Raw genomic sequence first — 23,290 nt, forward strand, 5'->3', positions numbered from 1 at the left:
CTTTATGGTTTTTATCAGGGGAGAACAGAAGTCTTTATTTTTATAGTCTAGATCTATACATGGGGAGAGTTTGCTCCTGTGAGTTCTTTCACTAATGGTGTGAAAGGAGGAAATGCAAGCAAGAAGGCTATTGAGGACCAAGATTCCTCTTTGTAAATCGAAATCCTTGGGTAGGGGCCATTTCATGCAGACTTGGTGATTTTACCTCTTCTCGCACTGCAGTTGCTTGTCTTGTATATATGAAATCTGCCATATGATCTGTTAAATTTATTTGTTTTGTGCACAGTTGGCCCTTTGGCCATTTTTTAAATATGTCCTATAGCATTTCCTCATGTCCTGATGCTTTCTTTTAAGGTATTATCCAAAGAGACAAGTCACCCATGGAAAAAGGGCTTGCTGGTCTGCGAGGAAGGGACTTTGAGCTGTCTGATGCGTTTTATTTCTCCAAGAAGGGATTGGAAGCCATTGTGGAAGATGAAGTGACCCAGAGGTTCTCCTCAGAGGAGCTAGTGTCATGGAATCTCCTCACAAGGACTAATATAAATTTCCAGTACATCAGTCTGCGGCTCACCATGGTGTGGGTGCTGGGCGTCATAATACGCTACTGTGTCCTATTACCTCTGAGGTAGGTCTCCTGCCCAGGGGTTTGATGGTATAATTGGTTCAACTTTCTTTTAAATCATGTATGTAATGGCCACATGTGAGTATTATGGTACTAGTCTCACTCCTTCCCACTTAAGAAAACACCATCAGGAATGTATTAAGTATCTATTCTCCTTTCACATCTCCTCCTCTTCCCCCCCCCCAAATTAAGGTGTGTATTCAGAATCTATTATATATTAATCTGGATCCACGTTACACTTTCAGTCATAGATAATTTGATGGATAGAAAAGGGAAATGAGAAAAAAGAAGAGGTTTTACAGTTTCACACTCACTGTGTGTCAAACAAACTGTAACTGTCTCTCTGCTGGTCTGTAGTGGTTCATAGCTGCCTAGGAGAGGAAACGTTCCCGAGAGTGGTTACCACATGGGAGAGAGCCATTCAGTGAATGTGTTCCACCCACATCCATTTATGATCACTCACTTTTCTTATTAAAAGTTCCACATCTGGGTCTCCTTCTGGTTCTGAGTCTGAGTGCCACCTGATGAGGAGGTATCCTCAAGCTCTACTGACTGGACCGTAGTGTGGAACTAGAGTAGAAGAGGTAACACTGGGCATTGGGATGTAGTGCAGGTGACTAAGGCTTGTTTAGCATGGTGGTGGCAGGTAGTATGCATGTGTATCAGTCATAACATTCCTGTTTATTGTCTTGCTTCATTTCCCTTGGACATGGCCTTGGTATCCTCTCAATAGAGCGTTCCAGGCAGTCGCTATCAGCCAACAAAAATTGGTACATAACTTGAAACCTCTTTACCATCCCTAGGGTGGGCTATACTTGCCTCATTCAGATTTATTACAAGGGAGAAGATTGCTTAAGTATAAGCAAAGGCACATTTCTAAGAAGCATTTTCTGCTTTCCTGTGCTCATGTTGCCAGTGACTAGATATTGGGGGCATGTTACGTCTTTTGGGAATCATTTCAGCTCTAATAACAAAGTGAAATTCAGGGTTTCACATACACTTCTGTTTTTGTTTTAAATTATCATCTGAGGACTTACTAAGGAAAGGGGGGGGGGAGGGAGAGAGAGAGAGAGAGAGAGAGAGAGAGAGAGAGAGAGAGAGAGAGAGATTAATGTGAAAGAGAACATTGATCGGTTGTCTTTTGTATGTGCCCCAACCAGGAATCAAACTCAGGTATGTTCCCTGACCAGGAATCGATCCAGCAGTGTTTTGGTGCACAGGATGACACTCAGCCAACTGAGACACTCCACACTCCAGCTGGGCTTTATATACACTTTTGCTTGAACCTTAAGCCAGTGTGGGGTTCATGTACTCGGGGATGCCCAAGACTACCTAATTGCATGCTATGGAAGGCAATATTCAAGCTTTTATTTATTGGAAGTTTCTAGTTTATTATAATTAGAGCTTCCATTTATTGTTTCTATTCTTAAAAAGAAATGAAACCTCAGTGAAGCTGAATATATAGATAAGCTCTTCCATCTTCACTTGGTCCATTGATCAGGCACCATATCCCAGGCAGCCATTGAGAACAGTGAGGATTTCACAACAGAGTCTTGAGATTCCCTCATTTGTTGGTTAGCGTTCACCTGCTGTGGGTGTCCAGCAAATAGTGTTATGATTTTATTATCTAGTTTAAATTAAATTAATGCACATAAAATAGATGTGACATAAAAGATTCTTGCAAAGAAACCAGGTTTAAGATAATCCTGTAATGTAAGCATCCAAGAACAAGAAGAAATGGCAAAATTAAGATTCCTACTCTTACTACAAACTCTTCATTATGAAAGAATTGCTTTAAAACTGGTGTTTAAAAGAAGGAATTGCTATAAAGTAAGCATAAAAAAACCCCCAGATTGTGCTAAAAATGATTGTGTTAGTGGTCGTACAACTCTGTGAATATGCCAAAAACAATTGGATTGTACATTTTAAATGGGCGAATTTTATGATATGTGAATTGTAGCTCCCTAAAGCTCTTAAAAAAACCTCATAAACAGATTGTGGCTGAAAACTTTGTGTCATCTAAGAGAATTCTCCTGTTTGCTCACTTCAACTGGAAAACAGAATTTTCTGGCTTGTTAGTCTAGCAGACAAAAACCTTCAATGGTTTGGAACATAATTGTTAGACATGTTGAAATGTCACCCCTTCTGATTTAATGTAGGAACAAGTGATTCTCCTTAGAGCAAGATGGCAAAACATTTTAAAACTTTTGCATAATTGATGGTTAAGATTAAGACAGCTATTTAGTTATCATCAGTGACTGACATGAAAGTATGGCAACTAAAGGAAGCTTAATTTGACCTTCTAATTGCTGTGTCAAAACGTGTTAAACCTCCCTAGCCAGTTTGAGTGGATAGAGCTCGGCCTGCGGACCAGAGGGTCCCAGGTTCGATTCCTGACCAAGGGCACGTTACATCTGTTGCAGGCTCATCCCGGGGGCTTGTGCGTGAGGCAACCAATCAATGTATCTCGATGTTTCTTTATCTGTCTCTCCCCCTCCCTTCCATTCTCTTTATTTTTTAATTTTTTTAAAATATATTTTTATTGATTTCAGAGAAGAAGGGAAAGGGAGAGAGAGATAGAAACATCAATGATGAGAGAGAATCATTGATTGGCTGCCTCCTGCATGCCCCACACTAGGGATCAAGCCTATAACCCAGGCATTTGCCTTGACTGAGAATCGAACCGTGACCTTCTGTTTTATAGGCCAATGCTCAACCACTGAGTCACATGGCTGGGCTCCACTCTCTTTAATGGAAAAATATCCTCAGGTGAAGATTAACAGCAACAACAACAACAACAACAAAAAGGTGTTAAACCAAGACTTTAATACCCGTATGAGGTGTTTATGAGGAAATCCATTTATTCTGAAAGATTATAAAACTCAACTTTTTCTTTTTGAGTAATTCTATTTAATTTCTAAAGTGATGTTATTTTTGAAGTTATTGAAATATATATTAAAAGCACTTTTCAAAAATGAGAAGATGTCTGTGTGGAGATTTAAAATATTGTCAGTCATCTTGTTTGCTAACTTTCAAGTTATCTTGAACTGTTCAAAGGAACAACCATTAGGTTTGCATTGAGGAATATATAATTTGGAGTTCTTATTATGAATGAGCCTGTAAGTACAGCTTATTTTGCCATCTGCTATAAATTTTAAATATACTTAAGGAAATTTTGAATTGTACCCTTTTGCTTACCTGTCATTAAAAACCCAGGAAAACCAAGTGATTTTCAGACCTTTGCAAGATATTTTCTTTTACCACCTTATCACACCACACCAAAGTACCTGAACAAAACACAATGACTACTTTCAACCTGAAATGACTCCTTTATACAACATAAAACTATTTTGTATAGAAGTTACTATGTATTAATTTAAAGCAATTCAGGATAATTTAAAAATTAAAATAATAAAGCAGATGGTCAAGACTTTTCATTTGTTCCCTTCACTAGCCCACTTAACACTCTGATGATTATGTAAATTGAACTTGATGGTTTGTGAATCGATTTCCAGGCCTTCTCTGTGTATTATAGATGATTCATGTGCCTGCTGTTATTTTGAAAATGTCATCATTTTCCATACATTGTCTTGAGACTTTGCTTTTTTTTGCTCTCAAAATGTACCGAGGACCGTTCTCCCATGTCAGAACCTATAGATTTATCCAGTTTTTATGGCTGCACCATATCCCATAGCATGGATGCCCCACAACTTATCCACGATTTTGTTATTTGTGAAGTTTCAGGTTATTTTCCTTTACCCCTACTCTTCAACTAAACATCTGCATCCCCTTTCCTTTTACAGGGTTACCTTGGCTTTCATTGGGATCAGCTTGTTGGTTATTGGAACGACACTGGTCGGGCAGCTTCCAGACAGCAGGTGACATGTTTCCTTTCACAGCCGCAAATCGGATTGTCCTTTTCTTAGCTATGTCCACAAAGAGAATATTTGATGAATTCCAATGTACAGTATCAAATCTATGGCCTCAACACATTTGTTAACATCCTGCTTACTTCATAGTCTCAAACATACTTTCATGTAAGTCCCAAGAAGTTGTATTTTCAAAGGGAAAAGAAAGAGAAGAAAGAAAATGACTGAAGAACTTAAGGAAAGCGAGAGTCTTATAATATTGTCAGCCTCCTAAGGCTGAGACCAAAGAAGCTTCAGCTTATCTTGATCAGGAACTTATCGGGAGAGTCGAGTCAGGAGGGAGCTATTTTCCTTCAGCATGTTGTCCTAAGTGCCTCCGTGAGACTATGAGAATTGAACTGTGCTTGTGTTTCAGAGCACAGGCTGCTGCTGTGAAGGAGCACATTCAAGCTTTTATTGTATTATTTCCTAGGAGTGCCCGGAACTGCACAATAAAATGTTTTTTCTTTCCTTCAGCTTAAAAAACTGGCTAAGTGAGCTGGTCCACCTGACCTGCTGCCGGATCTGTGTGCGCGCCCTCTCTGGGACCATTCATTATCACAACAGGTGAGTGTCTGCTGGCTTCGGGCCTGGCTTTCTCTAGGTCAGGTCAGTGCGTGTGGACAGGTGAAATGAGAGGACTTCCTGTGTGTTCATCCCTACCTCTTAGAGTGTCAGAGACATAACCACACACAAAACCTCTTTAAAAAAGCAATCCATTTGCAGAAGGAACATACCAATAAACATGTAATGACACTTGGTCATTGGGCATTTGTGGTGTGCAGGGCAGGCCTGTGCTTCTCGAGGTCTTCCTCTGAGAGGCGCTGTTTTCCTGTTTGACAGGGGAAGAAACGGAGGCTCTGGGATTGGTTGTCTGGGATTGCATAGTAAGTGGCAGTCAGATTTTGAATGAGATCCGTCTGACTTAAACAGTGGTGAAGGTGACAGGCCTTTAGTGTGGTTGAAGGAGGACCAGACTTGGAATCTGGAGGCCTAGTCTCTGGTCTCATTCCTGCCCCTCCTAAAATTCCATAACTGAGCCTTAATATGGACCCCGACATTCTGCTTCCCTTACCCTTAGTTGTAGAGGGTAATGGTAGCTAAGTGAAGTTATAAGCTAAATGAGAAGAGTTTTGATTTCTAACTTTTCTATTAACTCAACTTTATTTTTTCTTACATTTAACATCATTGTTTTAAAATTTCTGGGACAAGCCTCTAATTTTTCAGTGACTGGGTCCTTCTATTTCATTTGTGGAAGGGAAACAGTTTATTATTTGGCTTTCCCATGTGACACCAACATAAAAGGCCCCTTCAATTTCTAAAATTATATGATTTTGTAATTGGGCTGTGAGTTTTGGGGTGAGGAGTAGAAGAAAATGCTTCGGAAGAAATGTGAGCAGAGGAGATACCTTCCACAGGAAAGGTGCTTTAATTATATAGAGAGGAATTCATAACTTTTTATAGAATTGCCTCTCATTTTAAGGAAAACATGCTAAAGTTGTGCATTTGGTTCCCTTTCTTCTCAGCGTAGAACCAAAGAAAATTGCTTTGCTTCATTAGTGTCCAGTACTGGTTGAACTCTAAGACAGAGGTCAGCAAACTAAACTATGGGCCCGTCGGCCAAATGTGTCCCACCATCTGTTTTCTGTAAATAAAGTTTTAGTGGAACACAGCCATGCTCATTCATTTACAGATTTTCTGTGGTTGCCTTGTGCCAAAACAGCAGAGTCCTATAGTTTTGACAGATTGGCTGGCTTGCAAAGCTTAAAGTATTTACTCTCTGCCCTGTGACAGGAAAAGTTTGCCAACTTCTGTTTTAGGGGGATAGAAGGGAGAAAGGAACCAGTAGGAATTTTACTCTGTGGATCACCGTGAAGGCTCTAAAAGTGATGCTATGAAGATGAAAATAACAGGAAAATGCTTATGGTCAAATGAATGAAACTTATCACAAAATTTATTAAAATTATAGAATCTTTATAATTCAGTCTAATATTTTAAAATTATATTTTCATCATAAAAAGAAAATCTGGTCATTACAAAAAAGACATAAAAATATATAAAGGGAAAGTCAGGGGTTCCTTTTCCTATACTCTTACCCCAATCTGATTCACCACTGTTTAAATCAGATAGACCCCCAGAGACAACCTTTTTAAGGTGGGCCCATATACTACGAACTTTATTTTTTTACTGAACTTTTTAAAACAAAATAGGATGAATCCCTACATGCTGTTCTGCTAAATAGTCGCCATTTCTCAATGTTTAGTATTTACCATTGTTTGTGATTGCAGGCAGTACAAACCCCAGAAGGGAGGCATTTGTGTTGCCAACCATACCTCCCCAATAGATGTTTTGATCTTAACAACGGATGGATGCTATGCTATGGTAAGAGCAGCTTATTGATATTTCAAGTAGTTCCATGTTTTGTGGCTTGCTCAAATTTTAAATTTATTTGGGCACAAATCATAAAGTTTTATATTACAAAGTGACTGGGTTATACTACTGTAGCTATATGTTATGTAATATATTTACATGCACATATAGTGTAAGAAAAAGAAAGAAAAAAACATTATATTTAAGGTAATAAAAATTTAACTTACTAAAATGCAGACACACTTGAGTTTGATAGGACTTTCTCAAGTTGATTCCATCTTGCTTCTAAAATCCCTGTGATGTTTAATAACACTTTCAGAGATTAATGTCTTCCTCTTTAGATCTGTGAAAATCCCTTACCAGCCAAGTTAGTTCTGCCTTCCTTCAGGGAGTCATAAGCAATTTAAAACAAAAAAACAAAAAAACAAACAAACTATCCCTTTAATAAAGATTAAACAAGAAAGGCAAATATTTATACCACATTGTCTTTTTCAGTTCTTGTCTATAGCCCTAAAATAAAAAAGAAAACCCTACCCAAACCCCATAACCCACAGTGTTGGGGGATCCTCTTTTCATATCCCTTAGTGGTGGTGCTTGGGCTTCAGGAAGAGCAGATGGATTTTTTTCCCCCTCACTTCTCAGCTCCAGTGACTGACAGTCATGGTTGATGTACTTTTCTGGGGAGGCAGTTGAAGGAAGCCACTATTCATTGTCTGCTGTAGGTAGGAGAGTGGGAGTTCTGGCACATTGTGGTATTTGACTGTACACAGGTTATGCAATCACTGAGGGGGTTTTGAAGGCCTTTGTGAAAACTCCTAACTTATTGCTAGGTATTTAATCTGCCTAAAATAGGAATTCAGATATGTAACACATTTTAACACATTGCTAAATTACTGTACTAATAAGTCATTGGGTTCTCTCTGAATCTAAGGGAGCATTAACTAACTTTCTGCAAACACTTTTGGTAATTGGTACTTCTTAACCTTTTTTAGGTTAGGAATCAGTTAATAGTTATGTAATTTTTTTAAGGAAAATAAACAAATCACAACAACATACTTGTGCATCATACAAACATAATTCTGTGTCTAATTTCAATGTGTCTATGGATCTCCAGAAAGCCCTTCCAAGGAGCCTCAAGTTCACAACCCTTGATAGACCCCCTCCCCCAGCATAGTCCTGGGAGTCTATAATAATTCCTTGCATTTATGTGGATAGGCACTTTCACATCCATTATATTTGACCTTCCCTGTAAGTCAGTGAAGTTAGAGTTGAGATTTTGTTATAGATAAGAAAACAGAGGTTCAGGCATTTTAACCAACTTACCTAATCATCGTCTTGTGTTTCTGAGACCATATTCATTTAGTGTCCTTGTCAACAAGAGTTGAGCATAGCTCATTTGTGACTGAAGGTCTCAGAATTTTGTTGGCATTTTCTGTGCTTTTTGATCATGTATAGTTGCATTTACAATATTAGTCAAGGTTATGAAAGCATAGTACTTATGAACTTTCTAATGTGTTGAGTGATAGAAACCTAAAGCCATTTGGATTTCAATCAGAGGCAGGGGGCAGAAATGGAGGGAGGAAACTATTGCTACCCTCCACAGGTCATATTTGGTTTCTTTTGGCTAAACATAGACTATATATTTGAAGAATGTTCAAGATCCCATTTCAGTGGCTATTCAAAGTTTTTTCCCTCCTAAGCAAAGATCTCTACTTTTTAAAAAAAAATTTAGTAGTATTTTACAACTTACATAGAAGTTGAAATAATAAAAATGTTACAACATCCATGTGCCCTTTATCCACATTTACCTATTGGTAATTTTTGGCCCATTTGCTTTATTATTTGCATTCTCGTATATTGGCTTTCTTTATAAAAATGCATGTAAACTACTTATATTTTAATATATTTATATTTAAAATTCCTAATGTTATTCCTAATACTGATATAATATTAGATATATGAGTCTATACAAATTTATCCAATTTATAGGGTTTCTTACTTTCCCCAATCCATATTTTATCTTTCTTTTTTCGCAGTGAATGTCCTGTTTCCCAACAATATCAACTCATTTTCTCAATTCTATAATACATCCAAAATTGTTTCAGAATTGCTTCACCTGTTTTACTACGAGAAACAAATATAAGAATAATTCAGGGTATTTTGCAGGTCTCAGTACCCCATCCAAGATTAGGGTGTGTGCTCAAATACTGTCTTTATAAATTTCTTGGATTCCCGTGCCCCCTTCCCCTCCACCTTGCTTCAGTGTTGTTCTTTTACTCATTTGAAATACAGCTGGGTTCATTTGCTTTCAGTTTGCCAGTCCCATCCTTGTTGATTTAATTTTTGAATATGTAGGACATTAATATGTTTCCAAATGTCAAAACATTTTTTGTTTAAAGGCATATTATCCCATTCCTTCCATTCTACTCCATTCCTTTCTACCCTTGTAAGATTCCAATTTCATTGTTTTTGGTTATTCTTTTTTTTTGTAGAGGTAAACAAATATATATGTATATTTCCCCTCCTGTCTCATACAAAAAGCATTATACTATATTTGCTCTTTGCAGGTTGCTTTTTCCCCATTTAATAATGTCTCCTGGAAGTCATTAATCAGTCATAAAGTTCAACCTTGCTCTTTTCACAGATGCATAGTAGTACTCCATTGGGTGTACTTTTCTAGGGAGTCATTTGAAGGAAGCCACTTCAACCTTGTTCACATGTATTTTCATTTTGTTGGAGTGAAATGGTCTATCTTCAGGATAAGTTTCTAGAAGTAGAATTATTGAGTTGAAGGATAAATATATATGCAGTTGTGATAAGGTATTGCAAAATTTCCTTCCATGGGGGTTATAATCTCCCCCATTCCAAGAAATGTACGAGTGCCCGTTTCCCATAGCCTTGGTTTAGAGTTCATTGTTAAGCTTTGGTTCTTTTTCAATCTGATAGGTGAGGGATGGTATTTCAGTGTAGTTTTAATTTGAATTTCTCTTGACTACTCTACTTTTTAAACCTATAGTATAGCTATTATATCAACATAGCTTAAAATTCAAAGGTGCTACTAAAGAACACCTTTTGCTTATATTTGGCCATTCATGTCCTTTGTATAGGCTAATAACTTTAGTCAGTAGAAGTAGATTGATCTTTTCTACTGGGGAATAGGAATTTACTCCTACTTACACACACACACACACACACACACACACACACACACTTTTTTTGAACCGCTGTGCCTTTACATTTACATTTTTCTCTTTCTGATGGTATTTCTAGGTTGGCCAGGTTCATGGTGGATTGATGGGAATTATTCAGAGAGCTATGGTTAAGGCTTGCCCACATGTCTGGTTTGAACGCTCAGAAATGAAGGATCGACACCTGGTTACTAAGAGGTAAGGTAGTGACTCACTACCCATTGGTGTAGCATAAAATGTGATAAATCTTGGCCTTCCTGCCCAAGAGGGCAGAACAGTGCTAAGATTAAAGCTAAAACATGGAGCTCTATTTGTGGTAGGCTTTTTCTGGTTACATCACCTGTCTTAGCTAGATTTTTAAAAGTTTCAATTCTGCAGGAATAGTGGAGCATATGATGAGATTAGAAAGCCCATCAGTTTATGTTGTGGTGATTTAGGTATAGTCCAGTTACTAAATTTTCAAAGTTAAAATTACTACCTAGAAAGTTAAATAATTTGTAACTGTTTGGTGAATTAATAGATTATAGCAATCAATTAATAGGTTGATGTTTGCTGAAAGACTATTACCACTTAAATCTACCTGGAGACAGGCAGAGCCAATCTCTATGAAACAGGATAAGTCCCTCTGGGACTTGGGATAGAGATGAGCTACCAGAAACCTTTTTTAGGAAACCCTTTTTTGCCTGAGGCCTTTAACTGAAGGCACGGTACTCTGGTCATTGTTTCTATAAGCATGAAGGTGAGCCATGCTCTTAAGGATAAAATGAAAAGTATATTTACCCCCTAGATGGGGATAGCAGTGGGAGATTATTTAGCAGTGGGCCACTCTGGGGGCTGTAATCTCCCTGTCTCAGCCTTACTAGCTGCTGATGAGCAGTTGGAATTCAGGGCTGGCTGCAGGGAGGACAGAACCTAAGCCTGGAAGAATACAGACTTTATTATGGTGCGTATTTCCTAGGAAAGTTCAGCCTGACCCATTTAAGGAATGTTCTATACTTAATGGCCATAGGCAGACAGGTCCAGCAATCAATATCCCCATTTTTCAGATGGAGTAATAAAGATACAGAAGAAAGGGCACAAAGCTCATGACAGGGACTCCAGAGCTCCTGTCATCTGACTGCCTAACATTTGTTTTTAAAGAGTGGGCAGACGACACTGCCGATCACTCACTTTGAGATGAGAGAAATTGAACTAGTGCAGCTATCCTTACACTTTTTTAGAAAGGGACCCACCTGAGTTTATTTTCTTGACTTATATCTTGTTTCTTTTCTCCTTATTGCTTTTCCATATATTTGTGATAGTAGAGTGTAGAGAATACCAAAGAGGATTTCCATCTCTCTCTGTTTAAAGATAGAATTTTGATCCTTTATTTTTCTTCACAGACTACGAGAACACATTGCTGATAAGAAGAAATTACCCATATTAATCTTTCCTGAAGGTAAGAGAAAGACTGCCTACCAAGTTATAGTTGATAACCAGCACCAAAAGTGTATGAGGATTTGGATTGTTCTGGAATTGGCATTTTTAGCCTACATCTGCTGTCCTATGGGCATGGAAGTCTTACCTTTTTAATCTTAAAAGTTATTTCTGGGTAATGAACTTAGAAAAGTATTGTCCATAACTTTTCCAAGGTCCTTATTTCAAATGTGTTGAAATTATTACCTGTTGTGAAGAAGTTGTATCTCTAAAGTATTCAATAATAAAGTAAAAGTTTCTCATTAGACCTGCTTGGAACTATCAAATTACTACTTAAGCAGGAATCAATTTGTGAAATGGTAGTAAAATGTCTGTAATTTTGATATGATTTGAGTAATTTAAATTATTTTATATCAGAGTAATTCCTCTTAACTCCTCTTCACCCCCCCCCCCCCCCGCCATGTTCTTGCAGGAACTTGCATCAATAATACTTCAGTCATGATGTTTAAAAAGGGAAGCTTTGAAATTGGAGGAACCATATATCCAGTTGCAATTAAGGTAAAACAGATTCCCTCCTCCCTTCAGAAAAGGGCCCTTCGTTACTTGATAATTAAAAATTTGTGAGAATAAGGAGCAGTTGTATATACGTTACTCAGATTCACCAGCTGTTTACATTTTGCCCATTTGCTTGATCATTCTCTCCCTATGGATATGGATAGGATATGTACCAGGGGACTTCAAGCCAGGCCAAAGCCTGAATGCTGAGCACATAGTCAGTGATGAGCAGAACAGATATTGTCCCTATTTTCACCCACCTTCCAGTTAAGTGGGGCGACAGACATTTACGGGTCATGTACCCGGCATTACTAGTATGTCATCAGTCTGGCTCAAATAAACTTTTAAAAATAAAATAGAAAAAGAGTCAATCAGCCTCTCGTTGCAGTGCTCTGGGCTGTGGTCAGAGGAGTTGGCTGGGCTGGTTTGCTTCCTTGATCATTTCTGTCAAGCAAAGAAAATTCTCTCTTTTTTTGAATCTCATAGAGAGGTTGGGCCTGCCACCTTGAAAGCATTGACTTGGATAAGAGAAGCCAGCACTTAATTCATAACCGTGACATGTTTTCTTTTCTCAGTATAACCCTCAGTTTGGTGATGCCTTTTGGAACAGTAGTAAATACAACATGGTGAGCTACCTGCTTCGAATGATGACCAGCTGGGCCATTGTCTGTGATGTGTGGTACATGCCTCCCATGACGAGAGAGGTAGGCCATAGAGAACAATAGCTGGACTTTGGGGCTTTAATCAGATAAAAATGAGAAAACCTTTACCTGAAAACGTGGATGTCTCCCTTCCTCACATCAGCTAGACCTGGACTGCCTTTCTGCTTTCTCAGGAAAATGAGTCATTTTTTAAAAAATGTAGTTCTTTTGGCCCTGGCGGGTGTGGCTCAATTGGTTGGGCATCATCTGTGCACCAAAAGGTTGCCGGCTAGATTCCATTCAGGGCACATGCCCACATTGCTGGCTTAATCCCCAGTAGTGGGTGTGCAGGAGGCAGCAGATCAATGTTTTTCTTTCTCTTTCTCTCCACCCCCGTCCCTCTCCCTTCGTCTTTCTCTAAAAATCGATGAAATATATGTATATAAATAAATTGCAAAAGTCTTTCTTTAAAAAAAATGTAGTTCTCTTCAAATTAGGCCATTTTATATTCAGAGACTCTTTTTTCCATAATAATTTTTATAATTGCTGTTAGTTTATTGGGCCTACAGGTATTATGGAAAGTTGTATCTTGGATAAGACTAATAGAGAGCATAATAAATATGTACCCCTGGTTAAAAAAAATGAAACAACACAGCACTGCATTTTCTTAATAAAATGAATGATACTTGCTATGATTGAGACTCAAACATATTTGAGCTAAAATGTGAGTCTTATATTTTAAAATAAATCTAAATTATTTTGAGACATTTTAAGGCATGATTTGAAAATTGTGTACCCAGGATATACTTGTAATTTTTTTCCCCCCAGGAAGGAGAAGATGCAGTCCAGTTTGCTAACAGGGTTAAGTCTGCTATTGCTAGACAAGGAGGATTGACTGAGCTTCCCTGGTAAGAAATTTTTCAGAAGTACTACCACTTTTTAAAAATTAAAAACACTTTATTAATGTTATTATGCTAGTCAGCTGGAGGGTTAGCTGACAGTGACAGGGGTTCATACAACATAACAGTGGCTTAAATAAGATAGAAGTTTCTCCCTTTCCTTCCAGCTCATGCTGTGTTACTCTACCATCCTCAATGCACTTGTACTTTATGGCTGCCCAGCTCTGCTCAGTGTGTTCAGCAGATGGCTAGCAGGGAGGAAGTAAAGCAAGAAGGACATGACACATCCATGTCCTTAGAGCACAGGCTAGAAGTTGGACATGCCACTAATTATGCTAATTAACAAGCCACTAATTTTTACAGTGAAAATTCATTATGCTGATTGACAAAGCTTGGGAGGTTGATGGGAGATCAAGATAGCTGAAGCCTTATGGTGGTTTCTGATTAAATGCCTGGCTGACCACCCCAGAGTATGAGGTTTTTTGTTTGTTTGTTTTTTAATGTTTTTATTGATTTTAGGGAGAGGGAAAGAGAGATGGAAGCATCAGTGATAAGAGACACACATTAATCAGCTGCGTCCTGCATGCCCCCACTGGGGTTGGAGCCTGAAATCCAGGCATGTGTCCCAGCTGGGAATCAAACCGTGACCTCCTGGTTCATGGGTGGACGCTCAACCACTGAGCCTCGCCAGCTGGGCCAGAGTTTGATTTCTTTTCTTTTTTTTTTTTAATATATTTTATTGATTTTTCACAGAGAGGAAGGGAGAGAGATAGAGAGTTAGAAACATCGATGAGAAAGGAACATTGATCAGCTGCCTCCTGCACACCTCCTACTGGGGATGTGCCCACAACCAAGGTACATGCCCTTGGCCGGAATCAAACCTGGGACCTTTCAGTCTGCAGGCTGATGCTCTACCCACTGAGCCTCACCAGCTGGGCCAGAGTTTGATTTCTTGATTCAAGGCAACTGACTGGCCCTAGGGCTAAGATGGGTTAAAACTAACATTTGTATTATGCTATCTAAGCTGGAATAAGTGAAACATCATGAAGGGACAGGCTTCCCAATGCCCTAGTTTACAATGACTTAATTTACAAATGCCCTAGGGGTTCATGTTCATTGTATAACTAACTGGCTTCCTTGTTCATTGTTTTCTGAACTTTTCTCCTTTCCTCTTACCTGACATCCCAGCCCTCCTCCTGTCCTGAAGCCATTATGAAAAACTTAGAGCTTTAACTCAGTAGCCTCAGTAAGGAAAGAAAGAAAGAAAGCTGTGAGAGACAAAAACAGCCAAGGGTTGTCAGCCACAGGACAGACTCCCATCACATTGGCTTAAATGAAATCTGTTGGAAATGATTCTCAGAATTTTTCAATTTCCTTTTATCAGGCTATATGCAATTTTATAATAAAAGGTTATTTTAATTACATAGCCTCTTCTTTGAAAAGAAAATAGACTCACTACATTTCCAGATGTATTTGTCATCTACTTATTAGGCCTCAATTAGCATATCTGGATCAGTTTTCTCCTAGATTAAATGAAAACTTAGTTATATCATCTTAAACTGGCTTTTAAATATGGCTGCTGCCTGCCTTAAGAACCAAGATCTGCTGTCATTGCAAAGGGGAACTGGGCACAACTTCCAAGTCTATAGGGGTGGCAAGTCACAGCTGGGCGCTTAGGGCAGTGTGAGGTGTACTGGATGCTTGGGAAGGAGAATTACATAAAAATAATGTCAGGATGCTTAAGGGCAAACGTTGCTCACTTCATATTTTGCCATTTTTGGCCTGGACCTCAGGAAAGAAGGAATGGCCTTTCTTTTGGTCTCCCTCTCCCTTCCTCAGTTCTTACCATTCAGCGTTCACATAAATGTGGTTGTTCGAGGCAGTTCATTTGGATAAAAGAGGCTTTTGTGGGCAATTTTGGGGACCTAAACACGCTTTATAACTTTTTTTCCATGGAAATATTTTTACAACTGATCCCTGGAGGGTTTGTGGCCCACTGTGTATTTTTAAGTTGAGGACTTACTAGTGTACTGGCTTAGGTTTGACTCTGCAGTGGTTCTCAACCTTCTGGCCCTTTACATACAGTTCCTCATGTTGTGACCCAACCATAAAATTATTTTCGTTGCTACTTCATAACTGTAATGTTGCTACTGTTATGAATCGTAATGTAAACATCTGATATGCAGGATGGTCTTAGGCGACCCCTGTGAAAGGGTCGTTCGACCGCCAAAGGGGTCGCGACCCACAGGTTGAAAACTGCTGCTCTAGAGGCTAGAGCATTGCCCTGGGCTCAGACAGGCGTCTGCTTGTAGGTCAGGTTCTGTCTTCATGGCGTTAAGTTCACTGGCTAACCTGTGATTTATTCATCATTATCAGGGAGCACTTGGTAAGCATTTGTGCTTAACTGGGTTAAAGTTAAACAGGCACAGTATAAAGTAAGCAAGTTCTCAGTTGATGCCCTCCCAAGAGTTGAAATGAAAAACATTTGATTAGGAGGGAGAGTGGCCCCTGATACTCCAGTCTCCTCCCAACTCTTACAGTTTGTTGTTCCTTTGTGTTCTCCAAAGAAGGAAAGGCATGTACAGAGTCCTCATAACCCAGGCAGGTCTGTGTTTTCACCACTCTGGAGAGAGTTCAAAGATTCACAGGCTCTGAGCTAAGGAATGCTGCTTATGTAGGCACTACCTACCAGTTGAATGCAACTTATTATTATTTTGTTTTATTCTGAGTCTGTTTTGGAATACAGAAGATTATATTATACATGCTTGAAATATAGTGCTGTGAATGAAAATACAACTTGGTAGACATAGGCTTAGATTTGAGTAATGATTTATCTTTAAGGAATTTACTTGTACATATTCAGTACCCTCACCATTTCTTATGTGTATATTTTAAACTAGAGGCCCAATGCACGAAATTCGTGCAAGAGTAGGCCTTCCTTCCCCTGACTGCCGGCACTGGCTTCCCTCCCATACCTGGGACCTGGGCTTTCCTCTGGTCGCTGGCAGGTACCTGGGACCAGGGCTTCCCTCACAGGCCTGGCTTCGTCTGAAAGGTCGTCTGGAAGGACGTCCGGTCTAATTAGCATATTACACTTTTATTATTATAGATTGTCTATATGGTTTTCTAGTAAGACAGGGGTCAATTAGATAAGAACAACAACAATATTTTGATTTCCTTGGGGAAAAAGATAGGTAAACAATTCTAGTTTTAATATAGAGTCTACATATTGAATTCACCAGCCCTAAAGAAGAAACTGAGTGGATATATTGTTCTTTATTTTAACCATGCCTCAGAGCGATTGTTCCTCCCTCATAGGAACACATCTCTGGTCAGTGGTAAAGCAGAGACTAGAATCTGGGTCATTCTGCTTCCAAAATTGTGTTCTTTGTCCCATTGCTGACCAGCTGCATGAGCGTCATGGCAAACCATGCAGCAAGTATTAATAGGTAACCCTTTTACATCATTGGTAGGAGTATCTTTTATTTGTTTGCCTTTCTATTCCCAGGGATGGTGGGTTGAAGAGAGATAAGGTGAAGAACACTTTTAAGGAAGAGCAGCAGAAGAACTACAGCAAGATGATTGTTGGCAATGGATCTCTCAACTCTGAATCGGACTGACTGCCACCCTGGAGATAAAGCTGGGCTTCCCAGACTAGCCCTTAGAATGGAGTGTGTGTGTGTGTGTGTGTGTGTGTGTGTGTGTGTGTGTATTTGGGGGGGCATTGTTTTGTTTTATTGTTTGTTTTTTTATTGTAAATATTTTCTACTGGATGATTGTCTCTACCTTTTTATGCCAGAGGCAGAACCCTTTGGTGTCCTTTAGTTGTTGTTGTTGGAGCATTAGCCTCCTGGATTGTAAGGTAGTTGACTGAGTTTAAACAGATTCTGCCTTCTGTACGATGATTATGTCATTGAATGAATACTTCTACAGGAAAAAGTACTTGAAAAACATTTTTGGAACTCTTTGTGTCTGCAGTCATTGATATGATCATTCTCAAAAAGTATCCCAAACTCTTTTTTTCCTGATTAGCTTTCTCATGCCATTTTTTAACCTCTTCCTTCAGTCTCTTCAACAGTGGGCTGAGGTTAGCATCATGGCTATGTTCTCCTGCAAGCCTGAAAAGAAGAATGGAGGGCAGTATTTAGGAGAAAGGACAACTCCGTGGCCATCTGACCTGAAAGCCGAATGACAATGTTAATATTTTTTACCAGTGTGTTTGGAGAGCAATACCATTTGGTGAGCTTTACCAAAGAGAAGTGAGTCCAAGTTACTGTGTGAGTGGGTTTACATGTAGGCCCGTTGCCAATAAATACATTTAGCCAGAAACTGGTGATAACGTTTTTAGTTTTCCTGGTTTGTATGCTAAAGATATGCACCTAGCACCTCTCCCATCTACTATAACCGAACATATTTCAAATAGGAGGAGCCTTTTACAATAACAACAAAAATCACATTTAGTGTCTTCGGCAGGAGTATGAATGAGTGATGTGTGTGGCACTGCCCCTCACCCTCCACCGCTTTATAGTTTGTTTCAGAATTTTTCCAGTTTCTTAAACAGAAAAATAAGTGGTAAAATGATCTTTTGGAAACTGAGCCTTAAATTTTGTAAAGGGGAAAATAAGTGTTTTTTGACGCACAGCATAAGCAATGTTTGATAGCAATATAATGCCATCTTAAACTTGGAGAGTATTATATCTCTCCTGGTCACCATGTACAGAATGTGAAACTACCTTATGGTGAATATAAATAAATTCTATATTTCTAAGTGTGTTTTGTATTATTTTCCCCTCACCTCTATCATCTTTTGGTTTTGAGTAAGTTAGATTTTTTTTTCTTACAACCAGTGATTGTTTTTCATTTCAATGACATAGTTAGATTTCATTGGACTGGAACATCTGGGAAATGAGAGCATGAGCTGCTGGTTTTAGGCTGTTTTCTTCTTTTTGTCTGGCCTGGTTATCTGGACTCTGACCCTGTGAACTCCGTCTTGAGCAGAGTCACAGACTTCAGTTATTTCGCTGGTGAACTCAGGCAACTATCTCTTAATTGACTATAGGCTGGCCTGGCACAGTGTTATCGGTATAGAGTCTTATCTAGATACATGGATTTGATCCCAAAGGAAAATTTGCAAACAGGCTACCTTCCTGGTTAGTTACTCTGCTATTCTCATCCCCCCCAACCCTCATCTTTTCCTTCTTGCTTTAAGTTTTGCCCCCCAAACTGTACCCGGTGTGATCTTGACTGAACATCAGCAAATCCATGGTAACTCATTGTCTTATTTATTTTTTCTCAGAAAGAAGAGTGCTGTTTTTGTTATTTTCTCCAAGAGAGCTTCAGTGGATAATGGCAAAGCCCCAAGTTGAATATGCTGTGGCAAGTCTGTCTTGTTTGGACACTGATAAAACATATCGTTCCAAGAGCACCGTGAAAGCAATAATGCTATTGTGTATTCACTGGAAAATCTCATGCTATCTCAGTCAGAACTTTTTTTCTTTTCATATATATTTTTATTAATTTCAGAGAAGAAGGGAAAGGGAGAGAGAGACAGAAACATCAATGATGAGAGATAATCATTGAGCAGCTGCCTCCTGCACACCCCACATTGGAAATCAAGCCGGCAACCCGGGCATGTGCCCTGACCGGGAATCGAACTGTGACCTCCTGGTTCATAGGTTGATGCTCAATCACTGAGTCAGCCAGCTGGGCTCAATCAGAACTTTTGTAGGTCTTTGCTTACATAGCTAGTTTTCAAGTTGTTTGAGGAATTGCTATGTTACTGAAAACATGTTTTTAGTAAATAAATACTGTTTAGATTTAGCTTATGCTCGGAACTCCTTTTTGTTTTGCATTTGCCTTTCCTTATATTATTTATACCCACTTTAGAAATATTGTTCCAGAGTTTAGTATTCCTGAGTCTTCTGTAACTGTAATGGGATATTAAGAGTAGGCAGGATTGGGTAGAAAAATCCCATTAGGTAAGACCTTTCTCTAACCCTTTGCACAGATTCGTTTATTGAACCATGAGATGGCCTTTTTAAAATCTCGATTCTTTGTCCTGGTGCTGTTTACAGATACTGGTTTTAGGAATTCCCAGGGCTTATGAAATGTCCTGGCACATTCTGAGATCAGATGAGCAGCCATGTATGAAATAGTAAATATACTCAGAGCACAGGGAAATAGTCCTGGATCACAGTCTGGTGCAAAGAACAGTCTGAGGAAAGTTTTCCCGAATAAGCAGACTTGCCAAAGCATATCCAACTTGGTGATTCGCCTTATACCTTCAGTGCACATGTTGTACTTTGGTCATTCTGTTGATATCTTTCTTCCCCCTTTTTATCGAATTGATTGGGGTGACACTGGTTAACAATTATACAGGTTTCAGGTGCACAATTCTACAACACATCATCTGTACACTGTATTGTGTGTTCACCACCCCAAGCGAGTCTCCATCCATCACCATTTATCCCCCCTATACCCCTCTCCATTTTCCCAAACCTCTCCCCCCCTGGCAATCACCACACTGTGGTCTGTGCCCATGAGCTTTTTCTTTGTTGCTCAATCCCTCCACTGCCCCCTGCCCAGCCTCCCGCCTTCATTTCTTTGATCCTCTAGACTTCTTTCTAGATAAACTTCAGTCTTACCATTTCACTAATTCTCTCTTTAGTTCTATCTAATCTGCTGTTACATCTCTTTATTGAGTTTTTAATTTCAATTTTATATTGCTCATTTACATGAGTTATATCTGGTTCTTTTTCAAATGTGCTTACTCTTAAATAAGTTTTAAAACATCTTATGCTTATTGATTTGGTATTTTCTCCACCTATTCCAAAATCTTACACCTTTTCAGGGTCTTTTTCCCCCCTGTGGCTTCTCATTGATGGAGTTTTATTTCTTTGTGTGTTTAGAGAATTTTCATAATGATCTGTCATCCAAAGAATTTTATTTTCATTCGGTCCAATCACAGATTGCTGATTCCTGCCCTCTGCCTGTTTTTGTAAACAAAACTATGTTGGAAGACAGCCACGTGCCTTTGTTAGCACATGGTCTGTTTGGTTTTGCACCACCGCAGTGGAGCTGAGTAGATGTAACAGTGACTGGATGCCCTCAAAGTCTAAATTATTTACTCTGACCTTTCACCTGAAATAGTTTGCTTACCTCTGGTCACGGGCCCTATCAACCTGGGACGACTTTAAACTGCATTATTGGCTTGAGGTTTACTGAGGCATGCAAATAGTGAGACTTTAGCTTGTAAAGCCCAGTGAAGGCCATCTTGTGGTTTTGAATTCTCTGCATAATGTTTTTGAAATTCATCTACATTGTGTTTATAAGTAGTTTGTTCCTTCTTATTGCCTAGTGGGTTTAAATCCTTAGGGGAAAGTGTTTTTTGTTGTTTTTCCCCCCTTTTCACTTAGCACTAGGGTTTTAAGGTTTGACACAGACAATTTACCTGGCTGGTATCTGGCAGTTGGAGATGAATGATTTTTACTTTCTTCTAAATGGATGTTGCCCTTTGAGATCCTACCTTCAATGGAAGTCTCTAGTTAGACTTCCCACCTTGGTCCAGCCTTCAACTTTATCTGTTGTCCTTTGAGGTTCTGGAAACTGCTGCTCAAGTGTGGTTCAGCCAGTGCCCTCAAGGTGAAGGCCCCACAGCTGGCCTCGCTGCCCTGCTGATCTATCCAGGGTAACCTAGCCTCCTTTGGTCTTTGGTCTGATTAGTCATAACAGTCTTGCTAGTAAATGGAAGCATTCCAATCTTATTATTATTATTATTATTATTATATAGAAAGAGGGTGAGTACATGTTGGTAGAAATAAAAATTCTAGAAAGCAACAACTCTAACTTAAAAAAACACACACCTGTTCTCTGAGCCATTTTAATGTAAAGAGCAAAAACTCCTTTAGAATCATCTATCTCTCTATATAAAAGGCTAATATGCTAAGTGTCCAACTGGTCACCATGATGTGCACTGACCACCAGGGGGCAGACACTCAATGCAGGAGCTGCTGTGACACGCACAGAGAAATGGCACCATGGATCTGGCACCCACAAAGCAACACTCGGCTTCCCCCAAGTGGGACACAGGCCCTTCCACCACCCCTGAGCGACAGCCCACCAAATTGTAGCCAACGCTGCTAAGATCCTCTGGTGCAAAATGCAGCCCATAGCCCAGCCCCGCCCAGAACCAGTTGCTGTGGGCGCCAGGTAATGACATCACTAGCAACGCCTGGCTTCCTCTCCCTAGCAATGACTAGCCTCCTTGCAGTTTCTTCAGCCCAGAAACACGACTTGCTTTATAGCCAGGTGCAAACATTTCACACTTTAACCAAATGTGAAGCATTTTTCCATGCCTCATCTCATTTGATCCTCACAGAAGCCCTGGAGTAGGTAGATAGGAGACTTGGTGGAATCCTATTTTCTTTTCATTAGCCAGAAAATGGAGATTTAGAAAGCTTAGAAACTTGACCCAACTGAAAAGAAGAAATGGTGGACCTTGAAAATGACTTTAGGTTTTCTCACTGAGCAGAATATAGTCAAACACTGCTGCAATTAAATATTTTACCCTTTGTTCTTCCTGTGTGATCTATAATAATAATCTGCTTCATGTTGATATTTACTGCTGTGTTGCTGACAATTACCTGAAAGAGAAGTTGGGGTGCTTCACTGGCCAGGAAAATGTTTAGCTAAATCAGAAAGCAGGTCTAATTAAGCAAGTTTATTCTATATCTATAAAAGGCTAAGTTGACTCGCACATGCATGACACATATAAAGCTCTCGCTGGCACCAATCATATGCGTGTGTTTCCATCTGTCATTGATCATGAATTTGGTTAACACTTCTATTATAGAGAAAGAATGAATAGCGATATTAAAATATTTCTTCTAATTAATTTCCTTTCAATGTGCACGAATCCATGCGGTGGGCCACTAGTAACTTAATATGCAAACTAAATACCCTGCTGAAGATTTTTTAAAATATATTTCTTTATTGATTTCATAGAGGAAGGGAGAAGGAGAGAGAGATAGAAACATCAATGATGAGAGAGAATCATTGATCGGCTGCCTCCTGCATGCCCCCTACTGGGGATGGAGCCCACAACCCAGGCATGTGCCCTTGGCTGGAATTGAACCTGGGACCCATCAGTCCGCAGGTTGATGCTCTATCCACTGAGCCAAGCCAGCTAGAGTGCTGCTGAAGATTTTTTATAAAAAGGGTGATACAGGAAGATAACAACTGACGCAGGGAAAGCTATGAAATACTTAGTATTGGTGGAGAATGCAATAACCTAACAGAATGAGGGCAGCTGAAAGCAGCTGCAAGTTCAATGGTATTCGCATTGTAGGCGAGTAGCAAGTCTTCCGACTGCCCATGTATCAGCCTGGGCTGAGGTCCCATTAAGGCTTTTGATGGTGCTCCCGGGGGTCAAAAATCCCTGTGATGATTGGGTACCTCTTGCAGCTTTAGAAAGAATATAGCAATTCTGACTACTTGATAGCCTCTTGGTCTATTTGTGGGTAAGATGCCCAGGATAGCTTTGAAAATAGAATATGTATGCTCTATCTTGGTGAACTAAAGTATTTCAGATCCCTTTGAGTTTTAAGCTATAATTAGGGAGTGAGGTGCCTGGAAGAGTGGAACCAAAGAGTTAGTCTCTTCTCAAGGTGAAATATGATACATATTTTTTTAA

General features: G+C 39.4%; 1 protein-coding gene across 1 annotated transcript in view; it reads left to right on the forward strand.

Annotated features, from left to right (window-relative positions):
- The window catches only part of GPAT3 (glycerol-3-phosphate acyltransferase 3), a 61,160-nt gene extending 42,793 nt beyond the window's left edge, over positions 1–18,367 (forward strand). The window contains exons 4-13 of the mRNA XM_006084567.3: positions 355–625; positions 4,426–4,500; positions 5,008–5,097; positions 6,819–6,912; positions 10,171–10,286; positions 11,471–11,526; positions 11,977–12,062; positions 12,635–12,763; positions 13,529–13,608; positions 17,108–18,367. Of these exons, the coding sequence (XP_006084629.1) occupies positions 355–625; positions 4,426–4,500; positions 5,008–5,097; positions 6,819–6,912; positions 10,171–10,286; positions 11,471–11,526; positions 11,977–12,062; positions 12,635–12,763; positions 13,529–13,608; positions 17,108–17,219 (1,109 nt within the window). The 3' untranslated portion in view covers positions 17,220–18,367. The remainder of the gene's footprint in view (positions 1–354; positions 626–4,425; positions 4,501–5,007; positions 5,098–6,818; positions 6,913–10,170; positions 10,287–11,470; positions 11,527–11,976; positions 12,063–12,634; positions 12,764–13,528; positions 13,609–17,107) is intronic.
- Positions 18,368–23,290: the final 4,923 nt, after the last annotated feature.

The sequence above is a fragment of the Myotis lucifugus genome, unplaced genomic scaffold, assembly GCF_000147115.1.
Source record: "Myotis lucifugus unplaced genomic scaffold, Myoluc2.0 scaffold_12, whole genome shotgun sequence".
Classification (NCBI taxonomy): domain Eukaryota; kingdom Metazoa; phylum Chordata; class Mammalia; order Chiroptera; family Vespertilionidae; genus Myotis; species Myotis lucifugus.